We start from the raw sequence: 25,402 nt of genomic DNA, 5'->3' as shown, positions 1-25,402 counted from the left end.
TAAACTGTATGTCGTATGTATTGAGCGTTGCCTCGCCAACCGCAGACAATGGCACGGCGCATGACGGGCCGTATGTTGTTCGGCACAATGCCAATTCGGTATGAAATTTCTTGGCGGATAGGACAAGGCTAAAAAGTAGGATTTAGGTAATAAGTATCAGTGATATATATTGCGAAATTAAATGCATATTGAATTGTTATTTGTTAAACTTTAAAATTATTGTCGTCTGTGTTCTTAAAATATAGCACGTAATTAATATTGATTAAAAGGAACATGAAAAGTGTGTTATTAAATTATTTTACCATAAACATATATTTCGTTAAATAATAATATTAGGTCTTAATTGCAGCACAGAATTGATTTTCAAAATGATTGTCTTATATTTCTTAAAATACTGTAATCTACATACATAAAATACATTTATTAGTATGTATGTATTATATAAAGAATAAATGTTCGAAAATTGTAATGAAAATTCAACGCAGTTGATATTTGGATTTTTTTTTATTATTTTATAGGGATACAATAAAAGATAACAGTATAAATATTTTTATATTCTTTGCGTAATACACAAATCTTTTTGCCGCTGCCTCAAAAACCGAGATGAAAGTCATTACATTCTATATCAAAAGCTCACTGGGTGCGGGACATAAAATACTGTTTAAAGTAAATATACTTAGCGTCATGCTGTCACCACAACGAATTGAATTAAGTTAGGTTTTATATAAATACCAGTTCCGCGTACACTAACTTACAGCAAGTCAAAGTCAAGAAGAACTTTTAAGAATTTCTAAGTAAGCACTACAAAAAGTATAATCACATTAAGATTCCTTTAATTAATTTGAAAGTATTTTTAGTATAGCTTCAGTTGAAATTTTAATCTTATTCTGGGTTCTTTAATTATTGAAGATAATATGTAAGTATAAAACAAAATATACCGTTGGATCTATCTATATGTTCATGATAAAAACTACTGAATGGATTATCGTATATAAACTTTTCTAAGTTATTTTTTAAAGTTTAAGTGGAAACATTTATTTTTTGTTTAACATTAATATATTGGAAATGTAATACTATATTTCTATCTTTCATTGCTTAATTTATATTAAAGAATGTTAAATAACAGTAATCTTTACAGCTATAATCAGTAGTACAGATATAGCAGACTGAGGTATAAAAAACTGTCAACGTTGTGGTCAACGTTACAGTTACATCAACATTTTGTTGTATAAATATATTTTAAATCCAACGTAGCATAGTTCTATAATATATATTATAATCTGTATCATTGTCTCTCGAACGAAAATATTAATAATATAAAAATAACCCATTCATTATATGAGTTGTAATGAAATGATGTATTCGACTAACAATATATGACGTTCGTACCCTAGTATAAGATAGTTCATGATTGGAGAATTCGTCTTGAATTAACTACATATGTAGATTTCAAATGGAGACTTGACGTATAATAATAAACATAATCTCTGGACAATTCACACAGTACCATCTATAGCCCAAGTTAAGCTAGCTAAAGCTTGTGTTATGGATTAGATAACTGAAACAAATACATAGATATTTTTTCGTAAATACATATAAAATATACATACAAACAACACAGGTCGATAAACAATCATACTGATGAATACAAATGTTTGTACCGTGCGAGGAATCTAACCCGCGACCATCGGACTTAAAATGGTGTGCTAAACCACTAGACCACCGATGTCGTCATAGTTACCTTGGTGTTGACCTAATTCTAACTCTTGCTTTATAGGATCTTATTGTCCGGATGTAGCAGTTAGGTTTGTTTATACTCTTTTTCGAATTGTTATCTGGAAGAGATTTCATTAAGCGATATGGCCGTCGTTTTTGTTTGCTTTTAAATTCAATCGTTTCTTTACTTACATGGTGTTTCATTGCTGGTATTTATTCAGTACTATAAATAAATATTATAAAAATATTATGAAGTAAATAAATATAGTATACTAATCTTTTAGCACTAAGTATACCATGAGAACCGCCTAGTAATCAGCAGTTAATTAAAATCTATTCTTCAGTTAAAGCATATGTATTATCTGTATGTCTTGTCTATTAACTTATGGGTTTGTTGTTTATTATATACTTATATTTACTTGACAGTTTATTTCAGTTAAAGAGATCGGCTTCTACAAAATAAGATCTGGAAAGATCATGCCACAGATGAAAAGATAATTTTTCCATTACTACGATTTTATTAGTAATAAATAAATAAAAATTTTAATTCATTATTTAAGAACTATAAGTATCAATAAAAAGAAATGTGTTAATTTTAATACACGTTGTGTAGAATTTATAATTTCGCTTTAATACTTACATAGTAATTTCCACCATACGTGACATGTGTCGTTTCTCATTCTGAGCCTGATATTATCGTCTGCAATGACTCCTTTTAATTATGCAAACTTAATTATTATACCATAATTATCGACTGAATCCATGCTTAATATATATTTAGATAATGATGAAATGATTTACACTATTATTAAGTATCCTTTATTACTAGCAAAATTATGAAGCCTTTCTGAGCCCTTCTGAGTTCTTCCTATACTTACATTATCTATTGTCTATACTAATATTACAAAGAGGTGAAGATTGTGAGTTGATATCTGGCGTAAATTCCAGTATTACTTATCAAAATTATTTTACTGTTAGATATCCCTATTATTGAAGAAGGCTATACGCTACATAACATCCCAATATGGCCAATAGCAACAGAGATATTGCAAAAAAATTTACGCTGGCATAGTTGCGCGTGTTCACTAGTTTGTATATAAGGAACTTTTATACTTAATTCATGTTTATAAATGCAGGTCTTAAATGGCTTCAATTATTAAACGTATATGTTATGTTTGTTAAGTTTAATTGGTTATTTTAATGTCATTGGTAATAAAAGATATATTAGTTTTAAAATTGGAATACCTACCTACCTAACTATTAACCACTCCAATAGAGTAATTCTTTCTAAATATTTGTATTATATATATAATAAAATGTTTATGAATTTAACAAAAATTCTATTCTGTAACAGAACTTCTATGAAGACTCTGATTCGGATTATTCTTAATAATACATTTCTAAGTGATATAAATATATTAGACGCGACGTACGGCGTGATAAGAAAAATAATTATGTAAAGACGCTTCAATTTTTTATTTCCATAAAGTCTCCGACAATTATTGAGATGTTAACGCTCAAATAGTCTATTAAAATCATTAATGTTAAATAGACCAAATTTTATGAGTGAAATCACACCGGCACAAGATCTAATCCATCAAATTAATAATGCTCGGACGATATGAAAAAGCAAATAGTTTTATGTAACCACTCCGACGTCCACTAAATTATATGAAAGTGTAATAACACGTATGATCCATTAAGGTGGCTATTAACGCGAGCACGAGCGAGAATATAGCCCTAGCACGGAGCGGATGGAACTCGCATAAGACACATCACACAATGCAGCCGGACCGAGCGGGCCGCAGCGCGGATAACGACCGTTTACCTACTAATTGCGCAACACTGCACAGATCCAATATTATTGTTCACAATTCCGATTTTATATCTCAACTAATCATACCGGTCGAGTTTGAGAAAGGAGAGGCGAAAGATTGCCACCGACAGCGCCCTCAGACAACCTTTCACGACTACTTTCGGAAATGATGCAATTACACATTCGGACTACCCGTCCCCCATTAGGTACCACTAAAATAAACGTAAGAGTAAGCGTCACATTTTATTTTTATTATAAAAGTAAAAAAGCTATTATTTATAATACATAACGTAACAGTCACTGTAAATTACCTCCTTTCGTACAACTTTTTAACACTGTGCACTAATAACGAGATGAAGTTGTGATGATGAATTATATTATATCATTGTAGCTCACTGGTAAACACAAGGCAGATGACTATGTACAAGGTGTTCACCGCGGCTATAGATCTTAGATGGCAGGAATCAGAGAAGTCTTTCGTATGTGATGTTTATAGTTAAAAAACAACACGCTATGGAGATTCATCATAGCAGTCCAATAATTCCACGCTCTACCATCTATGCTTAATTATCATTATTTAGTGAAGAGGTCCCGCCACATGTCCGGGGGGTCCATACTGAGTGCTTGTGGCGCCACCGTGACCACCATCAGATCCGCTGTCGTCCCCACCACTGGCACCGAAGTCAGCACCGATGTCATCTCCACCGTGACCGCCAGCACCAATGCCGGATGCTCCACCAAGAGCAATGCCACCAAGGTCACCACCACCGATGGCTCCACCGCCAATAGCACCTCCGCCAATAGCGCCTCCGCCAATAGCTCCACCAGATTCCTTCTGGGTCTGGTATTTGATGAAGTATACTTCTGGTTTAGAAGGCTGTGTGGGAGCTGGTGTGGGGATGATGATATCAGGTTGTTCCTCTGGTTTCTTGACCAATACGTAGACAAGAGTCTTCTCCTCGTTTTGAGGTTGAACAGGAATGATAGGTGCTACTGGAGTAGGTGGAGTTGGGGCCTTGATGAAGATAATTTTGTAGTGCTTCTGAGGAGGAGCTACAGCAGGAATGCGGGGAATTCTCTGTTCAGTAGGTTCTGGTGGGGGAACGTGTACGTAAATGTGTTTTTGAACTAGAGGAGCTCCAGAGTATCCCCCAGCATAACCGCCGCCGAAACCAGAGTCAGCACCTCCGAAGCTCAATCCACCCCCGATGCTTCCACCGCCAATGCTACCACCGTGAGAGAATCCACTGGAAGAGCTCAGAGAAACGGCACCAGAGTGACCTCCGCCGAGAGAAATTCCACTAGAATGTCCACCTCCGAGAGAGATGCCTCCTGAATGTCCACCGAGAGAAATGAGTCTCTGACCACCAGCTGATGGGGCTCCATAACTGCTAGACGGTGCAGAGTATCTGGTACTTGGAGCAGAATAACTGTAGCCAACTGGAGGTTCTGGGCGCCCATAGGCCAATGCCACACAGGCAAGTACCTGTAAAAAATATACGTATATCAAGCCATCTTTTTATATAGAAAAAAAAACCGGATTATTTTATATATAAATATTTGATAAATTTTCTTGGACTACATGGTTATGGATTTTCTTATGAAAACTTGATTCAAAATATCAAAACGCTTAAAAACATTGTAGAAAGAGATCTGAAAAGGGAATTTGTATTGAATACGTATAATCAATAAGCACAGCAGAAATTGTGTGGATAATATAACGCGCAATTGCATCAGTTCGCTGTGCGTAATCAAGTAAGAGCATATTTATTGTCATATCCGTACAATAAATGAAACGAAGATTGAGTCAGTTCAGTAGGGTAAAGAGATCGTGTCTACACAATCGGATGTGACGTAATATATAGCCGGTACGCTGTAGACGTAAACAATTTGAAATAATACGACTTTACGTAATAGACGGGATATTTGGAATTTCGGTCGTTGATAATTTGCACTGTTATATGGAATACAGATGGTATACCTACATATGTTACATCAGAGAATCAACATGTATTTAATCTCTGTTAAACGTACACCACACTCGCTCTGAATAACGATCGAGTGTCTCGATATTTGAACTTAACTTTGAACATATTTGTTTAACTATAGATGAAAATATTATATAATAGACACTTATCAAAATGTATTTGTAAATTACTTTAAATATTGAATATTCTGAGAATATCAATATTCATGTCTCTAGTTACCAATTTTCTAGATAATTAGGCAAGATAAAGTTAGTATTTAATTAGTTTAGTACTGTATAATATTCAAAGATTTGAATTAATTTCTAAGTTATCTTAAGAAAATAATTAACATTTGTCACCAATTATTTCATCCGTAATATTAATATCACTACACTGCATACATATACCATTACTTGGCACGCTACGAACGTCCGGTGCACTATAAAATTTCACTAAACACTTCACTGATTAATGTCACAAAAAAAATCCTGAAAGTAACTCATATTCAAATAGTACTTTAAATATTTTAAAATCGCATGTGCCAAATATTGATATAATATACAAATCTAATTGATTTATGTATCCACGACTGTAACTTACCACGAAAGCGCGCATATTGTGCGTGTATAAAACGGCTCCTTGGCTCGAAACCTAAGTGCTACGAAGTATAATCCAACTAATAAGAACAACCCCGCTTTTTGGAGATGTTCCTACCACTGTGAGCTGGTGTTAACTGATGACATTCGCCATGCCGACCCGCTCTTAAATACCAAGGTGCTCATCTCGTCAGAACACTCCATCCCTACGAGCATTTCACTTGGTAACGTGCAACTATCGTCATTATTTAACAAGTATACAGTCCTTTCTTTTCGACGAGGTTCGCGGGTGGCACGATACGCATTCGACATGTTGCCTTAGCGTTCAACGCTCGCGTTCACATGCAACTTGTTGCCCACGTGTCCATACGGTTTCATGCACTGCCACCGCATGCACTATGCCCACATCACGGTCCAATTCACAATTTTCATTTGTTTTTCATGCCTAATATACTGACAATACGTTGCAATCTGAAGTGCAACATGTGTGACTGAGTATCTATATCAGCTTTTTACGATACATTCGCTAATTATTCTAATTACTATGAATAAATTTTGGATCTTTTGAATAGATTTTTTTATTATTTAATATATCTACATATATATACCCAATAACCTAGCTAGGAGTCATTTATTTTATTAATTCAATATAGTATAATAAAATGTATTGTACTGTATCACTAGATATTACATCTGTTACAAATTTTACTTGACCTACTCAATATATGTTACGTAATGTGAATGTGACATATTAATATCGTTATTTATATGTCTCCCGGTTTTATGGTTGCGCGGAATATCTGTGTTTCCGCTTCATTGTGAGTCTGACAGAGGAAACAAAATTTCTCTCTTTCACCATTCTCAAATAATATAGCCGCGAAAGCTAAGATATTTGTGAAAATTGGTATAATATCGTGTAGTAAAAACTACACAATATTATACTTATGTCGCCTGCACTATGAGTTCAACAAGTTTTCGTTGTTACTCAAGTAGAGCTAGAATACATATGTCGCTATTATTACTTCAAAATTTTGAATATTTTCAATACTTCAGATTACAGGATATAATGACTCTGGAACCAGCAAATTCATTCATAGAAGCGAAGATGTGAACACATGAGTCATGGAGTATTACCATTCTAGAACCAATACCAAACGATGCAAACAATAATCAAAATTATAATTTTTAATTAATTAGACTATAAAAGCATTATAACAATTAATATGATTAGGAATTCCATTAGAACTCCTGGAAACATAACAATAAATATTCCGGCAAGTGAGACGTTGAATGCGGTCGATTTGATTATCTTTGTCTAATCACTAGCCATAGGTAATTAAATTGATCAAATTAATTAAAGTTGGGTGTAAGCAAGTCATCACAAGACGCAGTCTGTGTGGATAGTTATCACTACTAAATGGAATCAATAATAATAGTTCTCTAATAATATAATTATAAAACGATAAATCTGGGATTGCTGGGTAGTTAATCAGAAAACATATTTTCTTTGTTATTCCATTACTAAGATTTATATCCTTACAAACCATATATAAGTTTAGATCTTCCAAGAGTATGCCACACCATGAGAAGCTACACATTCATTAAAATGTCAACTTCAATAACGCTCTTTTAAAAATATCTATAGACGTCATCTAAAATGTTGTTCCAATTATTTCACAAAGCTATGACTGTATATAAATTAATGAACCAATTAAAACAAAGAAAAATATAGAGATATACATGACAGCTACAATCGTATTCTCTACCGACTTAAAAAATGAATGGCTTTTCAAATCGACTGTATTTATTTGTGTACCACAAAACCTTTATCTAAGAAAACGGATTTTAATTATTCTTTGTATTTTGACATCTAGTACTTCACATATGGTTTCAGAAAAAATGGGTCAGAATCTGACTAGTACCTAGTTTGAGTTATCAATAACAATGCCATTGAATTGGCATTGGCGATTATTCGTGGCGTGAACATTAGAAATAAATTAGACTTATAAACTGTCAACTGTGTATATAATACATTTTTGAGAGAAGAATTGAGAGAACAGACTTAACCAATGTGATATTGTATTTAGATTACAATAGTACAATCTATGATTTTTTATATCACATGTTAATTAAAAATATCTACTTCTACCCATTTTAATTTAATGTTGTTCAGTGAACAGTAAAAAGCATTCTCGGCTATTTTGTAGTGTTCTGCAAATCAAATTAAGTCCAGCACGCGACGCGTTACAAGCAGCGTGGGTGGCTACGTTTTGTAGTTTTATAGATGTGTATGGAAAGTGGGTAGAATAATACAATATATGATTGAGTAAATACAATGATTATGATTGAATAAATGCACTTGTAGATTTTAATTTAATTTACTATTATGTAATAAAGTATAACAATCAGCAATATATTTTTCATATGTAAACATCCATAGTGTAACTTGTACATAAATAATAACCTTACTACAGCCCAAATACCAATTTAATTTCTAACTTTAATGTTGCTAAATTTACGATTTCTACTTTACCTATGTACAAATAAGAAGCGAGCGAAATTACCCATAAGGGACTTTCTAAGCTTATTCAGAATAAAAATACATCTAGATTAATATTATTTCTTGAAAATTTATTACTTTACCTTTCATAGGAAAATTAAAGAAGAAGGCTAGTTAGGGAGTGAAAAATAAGAAAGAAAAGCAATCAATGGAAGAGAAAAATTTATTACTCCGTCGCCAAATAAATGGTTATGGAAGAAACAGAAAATGAATATAGAAAAATTGAGCCCAAGTGGTTATTTAGTTAACTGTTAGTCAAGTCAAAGTCGTTATTTTGTAATAATTAAAAAGTCACGAACAATTCTAAATTCGTTCACTGGATATCGTGTCACAACCAACAGCAACTTGTTGAACTTGTACAATTTTCAACTGAGTGTCGTATCGTTCATTGAATAATCAGATTGTAACTGGATTGTCCTTTGCAATTGTTCAAGAAATACATTATAAACAATTTTAGTAATATACTACTAAAATACACCTCGCAATAGTTAAAAAATACATATAATGAAAGTAGATACTGAAATTATAAAAAGAATGATAGGCAAGTTGCTGACAGAGAGATATAGTTATTAAAATTAACGACATCAAATCAGCCCTAAATATTTTAATACCCTCATAATTGCGATGACACAATATAATTATACATATTATAACAGGTTATGTAAACTAACGATATGTTTGCACGTACTTAATTAAAATTATATTATACATAATTTTGTGCATCTCACATAAAATTAATATCAGTCACGGTATAATGTTATTTAGTTCACAAACAAATTTTAGTCTTAATAATGCAAGAATATTAAAATATATTTGTACTAAACAAGCATCTACGCTTAGTATTGAATCATATAATATAAATATAAAAGTAATATATTTGTAAATATAAAATCCTTTGTAGTTGAAATTTGGTATAAATGTTTCCTATAGCGTGTAGAAATCACTAAGAAACCGGTACAGCAATTGGAGAAAATGGGTTTCATAGTAACTGCTATATTGTATTTTATAATCGTATACATATATTATATAAATTTTTATGCATGAGTGTGTGGTAATAGTGGAAGGCGATAGAATAGAGATGAAGTAATATCAGTATGACCATCATGGTTTCCGGATATTTCTGTATGTTGTGTGAATATAGAAATAAAGCACATGACCAGTAATAACGCTACTAGTATACACACATTACACCCGAAGAATTGTGAAACTGAAGAGGCAATAGGCAGGGCATATAACTCGTAGGACAGTAAAGTCCTCAAGTGATGACCGCGGACCATAGACGCAGTGTGAAAACACCTCGGACAAGGTGGACCGATGTCTTATCAAGATCGCTGGAAAGCATTGGTTACGAGCAGTACAGGACTGATCGTCGTGGAGATTTTTGGGAGAGGCCTTTGTCCGGCACTGGATGTCTTCCGGGCTGAAAAGATGATGACGACTGATAAGCACCTGCTGCATGTGTACCTATATAGAAACAACAATAATTAAATAAAATGTTGTCAGTAGATTTTATAGTTTGCAACCAAACATTGAAAACTCTATCATTGAATAACTATTACTCGGCATCTTACTAAACGGGCACCAAATATTATAAAACTATCTGAAGACCATCTGAATGTAAAATGTCGTTTATGGCATGATAATTGTTAAACGAACATATAAAACGTATTTACACTGAGAATGAATTAATAACTAATTACGATATTACGTAATAAGATTACGATGCGCATTGCTTGTAAGAAACGAAGGCACGCCCCTCAAATCGCTTCGCCCAACAAGGTCAAGGGGTCTTCTCTGAACTATAATTTGTTTTTTAACGCATGTACCAATGTAGAAGAACACTCTATTCAATTAGTTATGTATTTAGTGTGATATTGTTTGGTCATGCTGTGTAGTAAATAATATCTCAAATAATGACGTAAAGCTTTTTTTGTCATTGCAGTTGACTGTTACTATTTATTGTATTAATTTTAAATAAGTACATGTATTTTTCTGTTTTCGTTTCATGAATAAATTATGTCAGTTCAAACAATAAGTACTTAGTTCACAACTTATTTACAATTCAGTCACTGCATTCACATTGTAAAGCTTGAAATAGTATTGTGTTTAAAATAAATTTTACCAGTAAATTATTAATAACTTTTATCACGAACGTGCTTTATATTATTTTAGGAAATATATAATAAAATACACATTTCAGAATCGTAAATGCGCTCCAAAACGAACGAAGTATTTAAAACTATTAAGAATCGACTTGACATTTCCAATTCCTTATTCTGGATTCCGCAATTAAACTATTTAACTCCTAGCTATTTGTGTTGTCACTGCAAGCATCTATTCTTGCTTTTCTAACTTCTGATAACTCTAAATAAATCTATGTATTCTATTGATATCGGTAAAAGTATTTTATACATTCAATGTTAATTTTGGAATCTTGTGAATCGTACCAATAAATTACGTAATAGCATTTTTCATTTCTTCAATATGAAATCCCACTTAAGAACAACGTTGATCTAATCCATATTCCCACCAAATGGGCATTATTTTAATAGGTTACTAATGATGATATTGCAAACCTCTTTTGGTTTCGAGGAAACAATAATAATAATTCTCGCCTATAGTCCGAAGTCCCAAGAGCTTGTATAATGGGTACTAGACAACTAATACAAATACTTAAACACATTTTTTAAAATAAATATATATATAGAAAACATCCACATAAATACTAATAATCATCGAGGAATTGAACCCGCGATTACTGCGTGTGGTCAGTTACAATACTAATATATTACGCCACACAATAATCAGAAACAGACTGACAGATTGACATATTAACGTAATAGTATCCTAGACATAAAATTAATGAATATTGGTAATAATTAATTTATACCCGAATCCACTGGAACCAGAAACTTGAAATTTTGCAGAGGTTCCATAGTGACGTAACAAATATACCTACGTAATAAGAAAGGGTTTTCACACAAACACAGGAAACGTTTTAGTTTCTATATAAGATACGCCGTGGCATTTATACTAAATAATGTGACATACAAATATAAAAACGTATCTATAAATTTGTTGAATAAAGCAATGATAATTTAATTTTATTCATCTTAAACAAAAACTCTATTAAGTTTATATTCAATGTATCGTACATTATAATTAACTTTTTTACATAGTAGATCAACAAATATATACTAATTTTATAGAGAGCTAAAGTTTGTGAATGCAAAGTTAATAGCATCAGGAATTAGCAGGAATATGCATTAGTAGTATCAGGAATGCAAAGCTAAAGTTTGTATCTCCTGATACTACTTCGAATTTAAAACTCTTTTAGTGTTCTTAAAATTATTTTACATGATATCCCATTTATCATGTTAGGCTATACGCTATATAACATCATGCTACCACCAATAGGAGCGGAGCTGCAATGAAAAATTATGCAAAAATGCGCAGATAAAATTGCGCGGGTCAGCTAGTTATCAATATTTATAGAGATAATCTACACCAAGTCATTTAAAATTTATCAACTGTTAAATATACAGATGCATAATCAAATTCGTGCATATTATATAGAGCTACGCTACTATGACTAATTTTGAATAATATTATGTATAAGTTTAATATATACATATATTAAACTCGCAGACGCCAGTCAGTGTAAATGAAAGTCCCATTTATACGCTATTTCGAACAAGTAAACAAATTTACCGAGCGCATTAAATTTTAAAGTGCCAAGCTAATTTTCCAATTCATGATTTCGTCTATAGCTCATTATATATTACATTGGCCATTTAACTAACTTTAAATATATGCTAATAAACAAATTTGAGTTTGGTACTCTACTTATTCTTGTGTAAATAATAAATAAATGCCTTATTAATGTGCTACCGTGATTAGAAGGAATTCTATTTATATCATATACGGGTTGACTTATTTCAAAATTAAAGTCCAAATCATTTATTAGTTGTCTACTAATAAATGATTTGGACTTTAATTTTTGACTTTTCTATCTCATGACATTTTATTTTAACATATTTTTATGTATTATATATATAGTTTTATGTTGTATATCGGCCAAGTGCGCATTATTCAATGATTGCTTTTGACTATTATGTCATTCACTCGCGCATTTCTTTATAATGACGCTAATAATTCTAATAAAAAGCACAAGCGGCATTTTGAATAATATAAATTACACATTAACATATGTATATTTATATAAAAAAATGTACAAACGCATGTATTTTCACACGCACTGCGATTCATCATACCGCATTTTAACACCGTCAGCCATCCAGGTAATTTAAATTTTAATATGTTTATTAACCGCATAAGTTTATTTCACTCTTAAAAAACATGAATAGGTACTAATATCAGTTTCTATCCAATAGTATAATGCATCTATAGGTACTAACAATGCGAAACAGTGTTTGTTTACTTGTTACCTACAACTAAACAGTTACACCGATTTCAAATTTGACATGAAGGTAAGTCAAGAACGAAAGAACGAAGGCTATATTTCTTCCCAATAAAACCAGAAGCGTCTATTAATATTAGAATCGTATAAAATTTTGTCTGTGGATTCACCTGTATATTTTGTTTCACAAATAACAAACTACAAATTGGACTACATTCCTATGGAAACAATACGGAAATACGAGTACATACTATATGTTGAAAAAAACTGTTCACAAAAACAAATCCCGCTGTAATGAAAACTTTCTCCTAATTGGAAAACCTACACGTATATTCGTCCCTGCTACGTTTTATAAAACTATATAACTAACATCTAACTTAGTTTGTTATGTCATAGGTTATCCTTGTTATAACAGTTGCTTGCGGAATTTGAGTAAAATTGATTCTCTACAGTCATAAATACAATTTCTATATTTTATATTTATCTAATACTTTCCTATAATATTTATTTCCATTTTACAACCACATTTTTTCTTTTATTTACTAATTTAATAAATATGTTGACCTAAATATTGTACTAATAACAGGAGAATAAGCCACTTTTTATAACATAAATAATCATATTAATTATAGGCTCTAAAGTTTCTTTCAAGCGACATTCCGCGAATATAGGTACGAATATTTTACGCCACTCGTTTGCATATATAGGCTTATACAAATATTATCTAAGCCATTGTTAAGCTTTTATTACTTTTTTCAGCTTTGGTCCGTTATATATATATTAAATGCGTGTGAAATTTAGACCCTTATACGAAGTCACAGTCGTGTAGAAGCAAAACAATAATAACTGAGATATATATATATATCATTAATACAAATTATTATATACAAATACGTAATCCTAATAAGGAGCATGTAATTAAGAATTATATAAAATACATATTAAACAAATCATGACCATGTGCCATTGTAAAATGAATTAAAGACGCTATATTTGGTCAAACATTTACGCTCATTTTAATACAAATCGTTCACAAAATACATTACGTTTCGTAATACGAAAGGCAATGGCCTATCTCCTTTCTCCACTCTTATATATGAACGCTTTTAAATTCTTGAGTTCGAAGGCTCATTGCTATATGCTCACGGACAACTAACGCGTGGGGAGAGGTAGAGCAAGGGCATGGAACACTATTTAATATGTATATTATTTAACATTCATATTAAAACGAAATGCCTACAACTTCTCATAGATATATTGTAAAAGATTAAGTTAATTTACTTTTATTAACTGTACTATTTTTACGAACAGAATATTAGAGAGTATATATGTATTATGTTGAACTAATTATTAAATATCACTAGAATTATAAATATGAAGGTCTGATTTTCTGTTGGTTTGTTACCTTTTACCACTACACGGCAGAACGGAGCCTAATGAAATTTCACATGAAATACAATACCTTCACCTTTTATTGCAGAAAATAGTCTGGAAGGGTTGAAATAGGGGATGAAAGTGTAATTAAGAACTGGTACGTAATATTTAAATCCATTGTGTGTGATAGAAAGTGAACCTGCGGCCTTTCATTTCATTTATTAATTATAACCAAAGTACATACATGTAGTTCGTTAAATATAGAGTCAGGTGACGGCTGTCCCTAGTGTCCAATTAATAGCGTAAGTACCTATCTACTTGTAGAAAGCTCTAATAACACATAGAGTGTGTGTTCGAATATCAGACGTATTGAAGCATTATTACTGTCTGTCAATCGTTCCCTCTGCCAATTGCAAGTGGTCATCCAATCACAGCAAAATATTGCGACTATTACAATTCTCTGGAAAAAGTGACGAACATTTTGTTTTAGAAATAATAAATACGTATATAGTCCATAGTATGTATTGATACAAATTTGATAAGTATTACACAATTTGATGTATTTATGAGCAAACAATTTTTTTTATGTTAACATATTACAAAATTGGTACGGCAAATTAGAAAAACAACGATATATTTTGGTTTTAACCATTTAATACCTATATATCTAATCTATGAATAGAATACATTTAAATAATCGCGCGATCGGTCGCATATGTGAACATGAAATACAGTTGCATCCATGAAATAGAGCTCCATCATATTAAGTCTATTAGTATGTAGTATACATATGCTGTAGTACATAAAATAAAAATACTTTTATTATAGGTAACCGCTAAAGAGCTTTATGGTTTACAGTTATTCAAATGTTTTTTTTACTTCATATGTTGATCTAAATGTGAATTAAATAAAAAAGTAAGCGTATGAAATATAGTGATCATCATGACGTTGACAAAAATGTATTTGGCGCACATGACAGGCATTACATATTAACATTCATACATACTATTAAATTTGAAACCAACAATGAACTTTAATATTCGCGCAAACTACCGCACTTCAGTGGACAGATCTCTGTAATATACAAATGGCTATATTTTTTATTCATGTAGATAGGTCTCAATGAATACATAAATAAAAAATCTACTAAACTAGATTTTTAATTATAAAAACTAACAGATATAAAAGACACGTTACTCAACTAAGCCACAGAATACCTAATAGTATGTAGATATACGCATACGCAAGTTATTTATGTGGATCCCCTCACAACTGAATACTGTGACATTTTATCTGCATTTTCCGAGGCTGCAATATTCAAACAACAATGGCTAGAAACTGTTTGTGGCAACTGACATTTCAGTGTGACAAGTGTGTGTACAGCGGTCGTTACCGAACATAATATTTGCCATTGAATTTAAATATATGCGTATGTGTAGATTATGAAAAGAAGCAACTATGTGGTTTTAATTGATTGTATAAGATAATATACAATGCTATAATGAGGAGTTATTCGACATTTATTGCCCATAGGAGCTAAAAACATAATGATAATTAATATGATGATAAGTTTAGGCCAATTATTAATAAGTTATTAGCAACATTTCCTTCTTTCTTTTTTCTTTCATTTTCTTTCTTCTTTATAATTTAATCTACTATATATATATAATATACATTTTAATTAGCTCCTAAATCAAAAATATTCTATTAATTTATCATAATCCGTCCATTAAGTTAAAAGTTACGATGCCACGGACAAACATAAATCAAACTTCTAAAACCCCTCTTTTGAATCGGGTATTAAAAATAAGCAATAATACAACACTTTGTAAAACTGCTTGCAGACGATACTAAAATCCAGACAATATAGAAGCAGGCGAGGAGCGAACTGGATCGCTTCCTGGATGGCCTCGTATATAGTGAAATCGAGGTTCATTTCGCATAGAGTGCTCGCCGATCCAACTTTACATAAACAATATTACTAGTATATTTTATGTCACCTCCAGAGAATTTTAATGATGACTATAAAACGTAACTTTACACGTGTAGATAATACTAGTTAGCAGTTTTATATTTTACATATTATCAATTTTAGATACTATACTTAAAATAATTGATTTACACTTTTTAAAATACACCGATTAGTTATTTTACGTTTTGTTGATTAAGAAACAATAATAATATCATTGTACCATTAAAAGAAATGTGAAAAGAAATATAAAAAAACTCTTGACACTAAAAACCACCTGCCTTTTTTTTGGCCGCCAGAGTTCTAGGCTGTTGTTTGTATTGTAGTTTAACAAAAGAAAGCAACCTGATTTACCTAACGACGTCTTTTCGTGCAATCCAAGACACGTGACAAATGACATTTATTTTTAAATTTACCAAATTTTAATAATTTAGAAATTTTTGTTGCTATATTATATCTAAATCACCAATTGAACTATCAACATTATATATTATATTTACTTGATTAATTGTGAAACGAATTTGTCATTTCGTATGGAACTAGAAAAAGAGATTCAATTTTTTTTTTGCCAAAACATGAAGTCGGCAACACGTGAATGTCGAGAGTACTTAAGAATGCACCTTTGATGTGTTGGCTGTTGCAGCCACCACAGTTGGCTGCAATTGGCCGCTTATTATCAAGCGGAGTATATAATTGATTAATACTAGTTTTACAAAATAGAAAAAAATACGTGCTTCTTATTAAGTCAATTTTAAATCGCAAATCCATTACAAAAAAAATTAGTAATCAGTATATATAGGATAATATCTTAAAATATAGACATTTCTTTTGCTATATGAATGGTAAAACTGGCAGCTTATGTAATAGTAAGTGGTAATCCCCTACATACATGGTACCACAGTACAGTGGTACACCTCATATTTTGTTTCTTTATCTGCAACAATGTTTATTATGCAAATTTCTGAATGTCAAAGTAAAGTGAGGTACCCTCGCAGATGGCTACCTAAAAATTGTCATTTCACATGATAACATATGATGTTTTTAACTGCATTGTTGTCTCAGTACCCACTCAACAGCTGTCAATATCAACAATGTATTTGAGTTTGTTACACTTGAACTTGAACACTACAATCAACAAATGCACAGTGGTTCAATATTTCTTTAAATATTACTTGCATTGATATCACAATAGACCTCGCAGGTATACTCTGTAGTCGAATCTCAATCAAGATTTCAATCGCTTCCCGTTTTTCAGTGTAATTTTAAAGACTAAACCGAATAAAGTGATAAAAATGTCTGTTCATTTTTAATCATATTGTTTCTTTCATTGAATTATTAGTGTACATTTCAAGGGTATAAAACTGTACTAAACGACCCATTCAATTGTCAAGTTGGAAAGATTTATTTCTAGAGGCCAGCTGAAACTAGGATTGTTCATAAAGAAACCGTAACTAAAATCCCACGAAGGAGACAATTAAAATTGATGACCTATAAGGCTATTAACTTGACGTTTACTCTATGCAAATGAGTAGAATTTTCTTGCAGCGAGTTGCACTGTAGAAGTCGTGGCTCTAATGAGGAAAGTTTTCAGCAAAAACCGCCATAACACCCAAACGGTAGCAACTGTTTAATTTAACGTAAATATTTTACTTTCAGCTTAGAATACTCCTTGTGTTTACATTCCAGTAAAGAGACAAAACTAAAAACATGAATATTATTTGAAATGTAGCAGAATTTCTCACTTGAAACCGAGTGAGGAACTTCCGACTTACAAAGGAACTCAAACGAATAAAATAACCATATTAAAAACTAGCTTAGCCGGTTACTTGGTGCTCGAGCGCCGGGGTAATCGGAATAACAATAGTTTATAACTTTATTATTTGTATACCGAATGGAATAAGATAAAAACTAAATTTTAAGTGGAGTACATACTAGTTAAAACTGTACCTCAGTTAAGACGTTTTATAGTTAAGCAAGTACAGATATAAAGGCAAGACAAAAATTGTAGCAATTATTGTTTTGGGTTCTATTAATATTAATGTATTTTCCATTCTAATTTTATAAAAAAAAATATTTAATAAACATATACGTTCTTTATATATATATATATTGAAATCATCACTATGAAATCAAACTACGGTACAACTTTAAAACTTTACTGTGTAGGTAAATTATGGAATAATTTTATCCAAATAAACTAAGTTACATGTTATTTCACATCCAGTACTGTTTCATCATATATAACCCCAGCATATTAGGCAATATCAGAAGATATTTATAATTTCTCGAGGGCATTGAAACGGCGGCGCCGACCGTCCAGTACAATTACAGGGCGGTAACCTCTGGCAACATGGGTCCCTATGTAAAAACTATTAGTAGTACACGCAACTCATCCAGTGTTGCCATCTTAGTGTTCTCACCACTAAATCTGGTGCCATTTGAAACGATCCCGTGACGGTAAAATGAAATAAGGCTTTAACTCGTACATACGTTTGCCTTAAACTAATTTTAGACTCTCCCTAGAATACAAAAATTGGTTTGAAAATGCGTATAAAATTATTATAATACTTATATTTACTAAAAAAAACAAAACTTTAGTATATTTTCTAAAATTATAGGTATCTTATATAAAAAATTTAATTGGAAAATACCCTCGAAATCACTAAACTTTTCGGATAAAAAATAATTTTCGAATGGTTGTACGTGCATTTCTGTTTATTGTTCCATAAGTTACTTATATTATTGTAAAAAAAAAACAATTTTAAAATATTCATGTGTTTTTGTGTGTGAATAATTATAACTTAGTTGTTTTTGAGTTCTGTCTAGAGATCTTGGTCAAACATTGTTGGCAACACTGAACTCATCTAATTTATAGATGATACTTTAAAGCAATTACCTCAAATCGATTTAACGTTGAATGTTTTGATTTCAACATTTAAATAGGTAAGTAACAACCGTCTCGGCGGAAATCTAATAAAGTGTAATAACTATCGTCTACTACAGACTACTGATTATACAGAGATGTAAATTCCAATCCATACCAATATTATGCAATAGCCCGTCTGTTGATATGTTTATTGCCTTTTTATAACAAAACGAATATAAGGAAGGCGTAAAGATATACCTATTAATGTAAATAATAATTTTTAACCAGAAACTAAGAAACAGACAAAATGTCTAATTCATGAAACCATCGTGATAAATTCATGGTGAATTTACCACGTCTGGCTATTTGACTTGACCTCATGTTCAGGTTATCATCATTTACTGGTGCCCGGCTAGTGTAAACCGTCAGCGCAGGCGGATGCACCATTCCTTTATCATCCATAAGAAAACCATATTACTAATTAGTTGTTTTATTAAATTAATTATTTGTAACTTTATTTTAATTGTTTATAAAGCTAATGAACTTTCCAAATGTGCATTTTTGTAAATTTAACCGTTTATAAAATAATAAAATATTAATACACAAATAGACAAACAGATACAAATATAACTCCTTATTTAATGAATTATATAAATTTATTTAATTCAGCATTTATGTGTGAGACCACAAATATTCCGTGCAGAATAAGTAATTCTATTATGTACAATATATTTTAAATACAACTATATATTAACTCTAGCCATTATTACAATATTAGACAAATACCTTCTAGGGCGGGACTCGCCCAGGCTCTAAAGTGCCACTTTTTTTAATGGATTAGCAAGGAATAGTACTTCTCTGCTTTTGCTAACTTACCATCACCACTTACCATCGCTACTAGAAGCGTCACTTCTACTATCAGTGATCAAAATTAAGTCATTATTTGATCTACACTGATATTGCGTTACGTGTTTCGAACATCTGAACGAACATATCTGAATTCATCAACAGGCAATGAATAAAGCTCAGATATAGCGTGGTAACTTAATGTTGACTGTTTGACCATCGAACTACTAAATATTAAAAATATATTATATATACGCATATACATAAACGAGTTTCCGCAAAATAACAACTATAAAAATAAATGTAAAGTCAACAAACTGTCATCAAGGAATCTGCATCCCCTTATGAATAGGATTTCAGAAAGTCTTGCACCACATACATTTTTCTTTATTTCTAAGTGACAAATCAAGTAGCAGTTTTATAAACTTTCAATATTCACTTTGATGCAAAGTTTCATCTCTTATGTTATCCTCTTGGGAATGTATAATTTAAAAATCCTTCAATACTTTCTTACTTTCCAAGTTTGAGCCCAAGGAGCAATTATTATGAAAGCCACTTTTAAAGATCTGAACACGTGTTTTTTAATTTTTGTTCAGAATCCAAAATATTATTTTCATCAAAAAGTTAATTTTTTAAATTAAAAAAATCCACAGTTATTGAATTAGGAGACATACATTACAACCTATATTTAAAATTTAGACATTTTTATACGTTTGTTGTTGAGTTTTTGTTTTAGACAATAATACAGTATTAATATAATTAGACAAATATATGTTAATACACGTATTAATTTCAAGAATTGAATTGTCAATAGGGCGCTAACTAATTCCCAAGACCTAGTCTGCTGTGTTTGACATAAAAGATAAACCTATCGCCGTCCTTGTAAAATAATTTATCTTCACGTCTCATTAGTTAGCTATTAATAAACAGACAGACACTTTCGTTCTTATCCACTATTAATTTCTTCTCTCTATGTTCTTTTTGCAGTTTCATATCCTCACGTATCAATATCGTTAATACAAATTGATACACATACTATAACATAACATCGTTTAATACAAATATAATATTATATTTTAAAGACAAGACTAATTTGTAAGACGTATACACAATCATCAATCACAGTCTTGATCGAAGTTATCATAATTTTCAAATAATTTGATGTTCAAGGTGGGAAATGAAGGCAATTAAAATGTTTATATAATCACGACCAATTATAAAATCGACTACCTTGAACTGCGTTTACATTCATTGAGCATAAAAATATTATATTTTATAAAGTGTGATTTAGTTATTTACCTTTATCATACATACTTGTATACATTGTATGACTTAAAGGTCAGCGTATAAGAATTATCTCTCTACTTTGGTGAGGACGATACATTCACTCATTCACATGGGCACCATAGAGTATATAATAGTTTTCGAACTATTCTAATATCATAATTGATTGTCGTCTTTACAGCTTAACCAAGTGAAAATAGGGCAAAGTGCATAGGGCACTTTGCCCTATTTTCACCTGATGGAGAGACTAAATGGACACTTTCATCTCTCCAAGAGCACCGCTAGATCTTCCAACCTCGACTTAAGCCATCTTAATTTAAATTTTCATTATATGGTAAAGGGAATCGATTGGCAGGGATGATACTAGTTATGTCTATTTAATTATATGTATATTACTATTAGACTCTCAATAGACTTTAGGTAAAATATAGCTTCCATTTACCACGCCTTTATAAGTCAATCAAATATAATACATTTAGAAAAACAAAAAGAAACGATTAAGTAATCGTTCATTAGGTAAATATTGTAATTATATATATTAATAAAGAAACTTGATAGTTACGTAAACCATTTATAGCAAAGCCATTTTTATCAATCTTTGAACTGTAATACTTGTAGATGGACCGAGCATGCTACCTATCACATACGTTATCTGTGATATAAATGTAATCTTATTTAGATTCAGAGAGCTACAAAGAAAGATTAAGTAACTTCTTAGAGAAAGCTGTTAGCATTAGCACTTAAGATATAAAGATACGTAATAAACTATTTTGCATGTCAACCGTGAACTTGGCCGTCATATACTTTATCTTTTAATATTTTAGTATTACATTTCTAACGTTTCTAACAAAGCAAGTTAATATATCAAATAAATTGTGAAACTTTTTAGCAATAACTTGCACACTTTAACAGATACAATTTCCGCTTACTTTAATATAAATGGTGAGTGAGATACGCCCATTATGCAAACCTAGTTTTAACGGATAAAAAACATACATTTTCCTGAAACATTTAAGTAGCGCCCAATAAAAAATATTATATTTTCAAATTATAAAAACTTTACATTCGTATTTCAAAATAGGTATTGTTATTAATTGTTTAAATTGTATTCATACGTGTTGGTTCTCATTATTAGATGTCAAAGCTCATTTTGCAGACAATAACGTTTACATATTTTGTTAATTTTTTTACTATTGATTGAATAAATCGTATTTTTTGTAGATATAATTTACTTAAATATAATAATTTGTCTCTAACAATAGTTACTTAAATTTTGTTATATCCGTTAACTAATTAACTCTTGTACTTTCGATTTTTATATTACTCTTATATAACAAAATACAATTTAATATCTCTGTCTGAGAATACACATATATCACATATTAGTACTCAATTTAGAACAATTACTTTTTGTTATATTTCGTAACTTTTCAGCCTTGCATTATCTGTTACTACATAAAATAGAATTACAATTTAAAGTGATCGTGTACCGATTTTGTTTGTTTCGACAATCGACATCCAATGGACTGTGTTACATATTACCTTTATATTATAGTATATTTAGTTTCACAAAATTGTAGCTTTTCAAAAATAGCTGATAATAATCTTGTTATAGTTTATATGACTTTCACTTTATTGTTATATCAAGATATAAGTTACAGAATATACATACTCGTAAACTTATAGATGAAGACATAATTATTATAAAAGATACGTTTACGATTACTGTGTCCTGATATCCCATAGATTCTAAATGCGAAATTACAAATATAAGGCAGAACTCGTTAGCAAACACGGAAATTCGGAACAAAACGAAGTTAGAAACGCGTAGGTTTCTCAAATAGCGATACACGTAAACTTATAGATGAAGACAATTATTATAAAAGATACGTTTACTGTGTCCTGATATCCCAAAGTATGTATTATTATTTTAAAATGATTTCACAAGTCCGATCTTCAGCTACTACCAGAACTAGCAGTAATACTTATTGCGAACAATGTAATAAAGGCCTTGTTTGCTGAATAGCTAACGTGACCCCTCAGCTGCATGTTGAGTTGTAATAATAGCCTTATTTAGACAAATTATTCTTACAGCAGCCCATTTAAGTTCGGAGACGGCTTTATACAAACTTGTCTGCGTATTGTTTTACCTATATCTGCTACCAAGCAGCTTGCTTTATAAATTGTATTTCAGTTGAATGGTGAGATGTGGCAGTGAAACTAAAAGATAACAGAGGTATAACATCTTAACTTGCTAATAATATTATCTGATAGCACTAACAATGGGTGCGTAGAGGTTTATGTGTTGATTATCGCATGTCTCTTGGTATTGCGTAATTATTTATTTAAATAATCATTTATTCAAAAGAGCAACACACAGGTTTGTTGCTCATTCTTCTTGTGATAGATCTGCGTTCCAAATGAGTGGTAGAATAAAAAAATATCTCTATAAAAAAGTGCTTGTATTGAGTTTATTTTAATAAAGATTGATGTACGCTACCACAGGCTTGACAACGTGATATCTGTGGTGCTGTTCAGTTAGTTGCCATTTACCATCAGGTGGTCACCTTGTTTGGTATTCTAGTTAAGAACATAAAAAAAATGTTTTTCAAAGCACACCAGGTTTGTTTACAACAGGTATAATCGGAGGAAGGAAACACGTCACTTGAAAGGCTATTCCAGTCTTGTTACCCGGCTCACGTAGTAATTCCCAAACTTATTTGTACACGGGCGTAGGCAGTCCACCGTGTAGGGATGTTCTCTGGACCGTTCCCGTAGTACAGATGGTAAAAGGGGAAGGAGGGATTAGGAAATATATTTTTACTGAACACATCCTACTTGTAGAGTAAGAAGATATAGAAAGGTCGTCTCGTGACCATCGCTAGTGGTCGTAACCTAGTCGGAACGAAATGGATAAATACCTTTATTTACCATAAAATGATTCGAGTTAAGATTTGGATAGTTAATCAGATCTTATAAAGATATAAAGGCTGTTCATTATTCATTAGGCTATTCTTACGATTAGAACCTTAATTTAGCCAATATCAAAAAGTCATTCCACTTCTATCGGCATTCATCATTATTTATCATTGCTGACTAGTTAGTTAACAAGTTGGTGTACCAGATCTCGGAAGATATTAACTAAAACATGTATTTTATACCAACCTTAGTAAATCGACCAATCAATATTAACACAGACAATATAATATTATATAATATTAATAAATTATAAAATCCTCAGAATTAAAACACTAAGCATAAACTTGACATATTACACAGAATTTCCATTCAAGCAAAGGTATAAGTATGAAAAATAGTCATGGAAATATTAACTATTGTAACAAATATAAAATTACGTTTATAACGTATTTTCATCATCACAATTATATATCTAAATGTAAATAAACCATACTGTAAGTTTACTCTATAAATTCTATTTTATCTAACATGATCAATAAGGAAACTAATGGTAGTGGGATCAAAATAACTATCAACACGGAATTTACACGAATCCTACAAAACTAAAATAAAAATCCTTTTTACACAAATCGTAATGCTGCAGAATTAAACCTGAGATCAACAAACCTCTCGTGCTATTATAATAGTTAGTTAGTATTATAATACTAACCAATTAGTACGGTTTGATCGCCATTTAATACCAAATAAATCCCATTAAGGTGCCTTAAGTGGATTTTTAAATACCTTGAACAAGCGTATCAAATATCTAAACAATGCGTAGTTATCTTTTCTGACAAATGAAATAATTACTTAGTGCTCACAGTAGTTTACAAAAATTACTTTAAAATATTTTCCACCCAATAGATTTTCTATTTAATCTGCCTCTATAATTCCTGTCTCTAATATACCTGATCCTAATAATCGCTCAACTATGAAATCCGAGATGCACTGTCTGATTTTAAAATGTTCAATAAATGTCAATAGCAATATTCCAGTTGAGTCTCTGTAAAAGAATATTCCTTTATTATTT

The 25,402-nt window shown here is 31.1% G+C and overlaps 2 protein-coding genes across 3 annotated transcripts in view; one reads left to right on the top strand and one right to left on the bottom strand.

Moving 5' to 3' along the window:
* LOC131855126 (frequenin-1) overlaps nt 1-25,402 on the top strand; it is a 228,322-nt gene that overhangs the window by 142,656 nt on the left and 60,264 nt on the right. The window lies entirely within an intron of this gene.
* Nucleotides 3,774-6,222, bottom strand: LOC131855121 (uncharacterized). The gene is made up of 2 exons (XM_059206358.1): nt 6,100-6,222; nt 3,774-5,018 (listed from the first exon to the last, which is right to left on the bottom strand). The coding sequence occupies exons 1-2, from the start codon at nt 6,112-6,114 to the stop codon at nt 4,110-4,112; spliced, it is 924 nt and encodes a 307-aa protein (XP_059062341.1). The 5' UTR covers nt 6,115-6,222; the 3' UTR covers nt 3,774-4,109.

The sequence above is a fragment of the Achroia grisella genome, unplaced genomic scaffold (assembly GCF_030625045.1).
Source record: "Achroia grisella isolate CSIRO2021 unplaced genomic scaffold, CSIRO_AGI_Agris_v1 utg1304, whole genome shotgun sequence".
Lineage (NCBI taxonomy): Eukaryota > Metazoa > Arthropoda > Insecta > Lepidoptera > Pyralidae > Achroia > Achroia grisella.
This window is presented reverse-complemented; position numbering and strand designations above follow the sequence as displayed.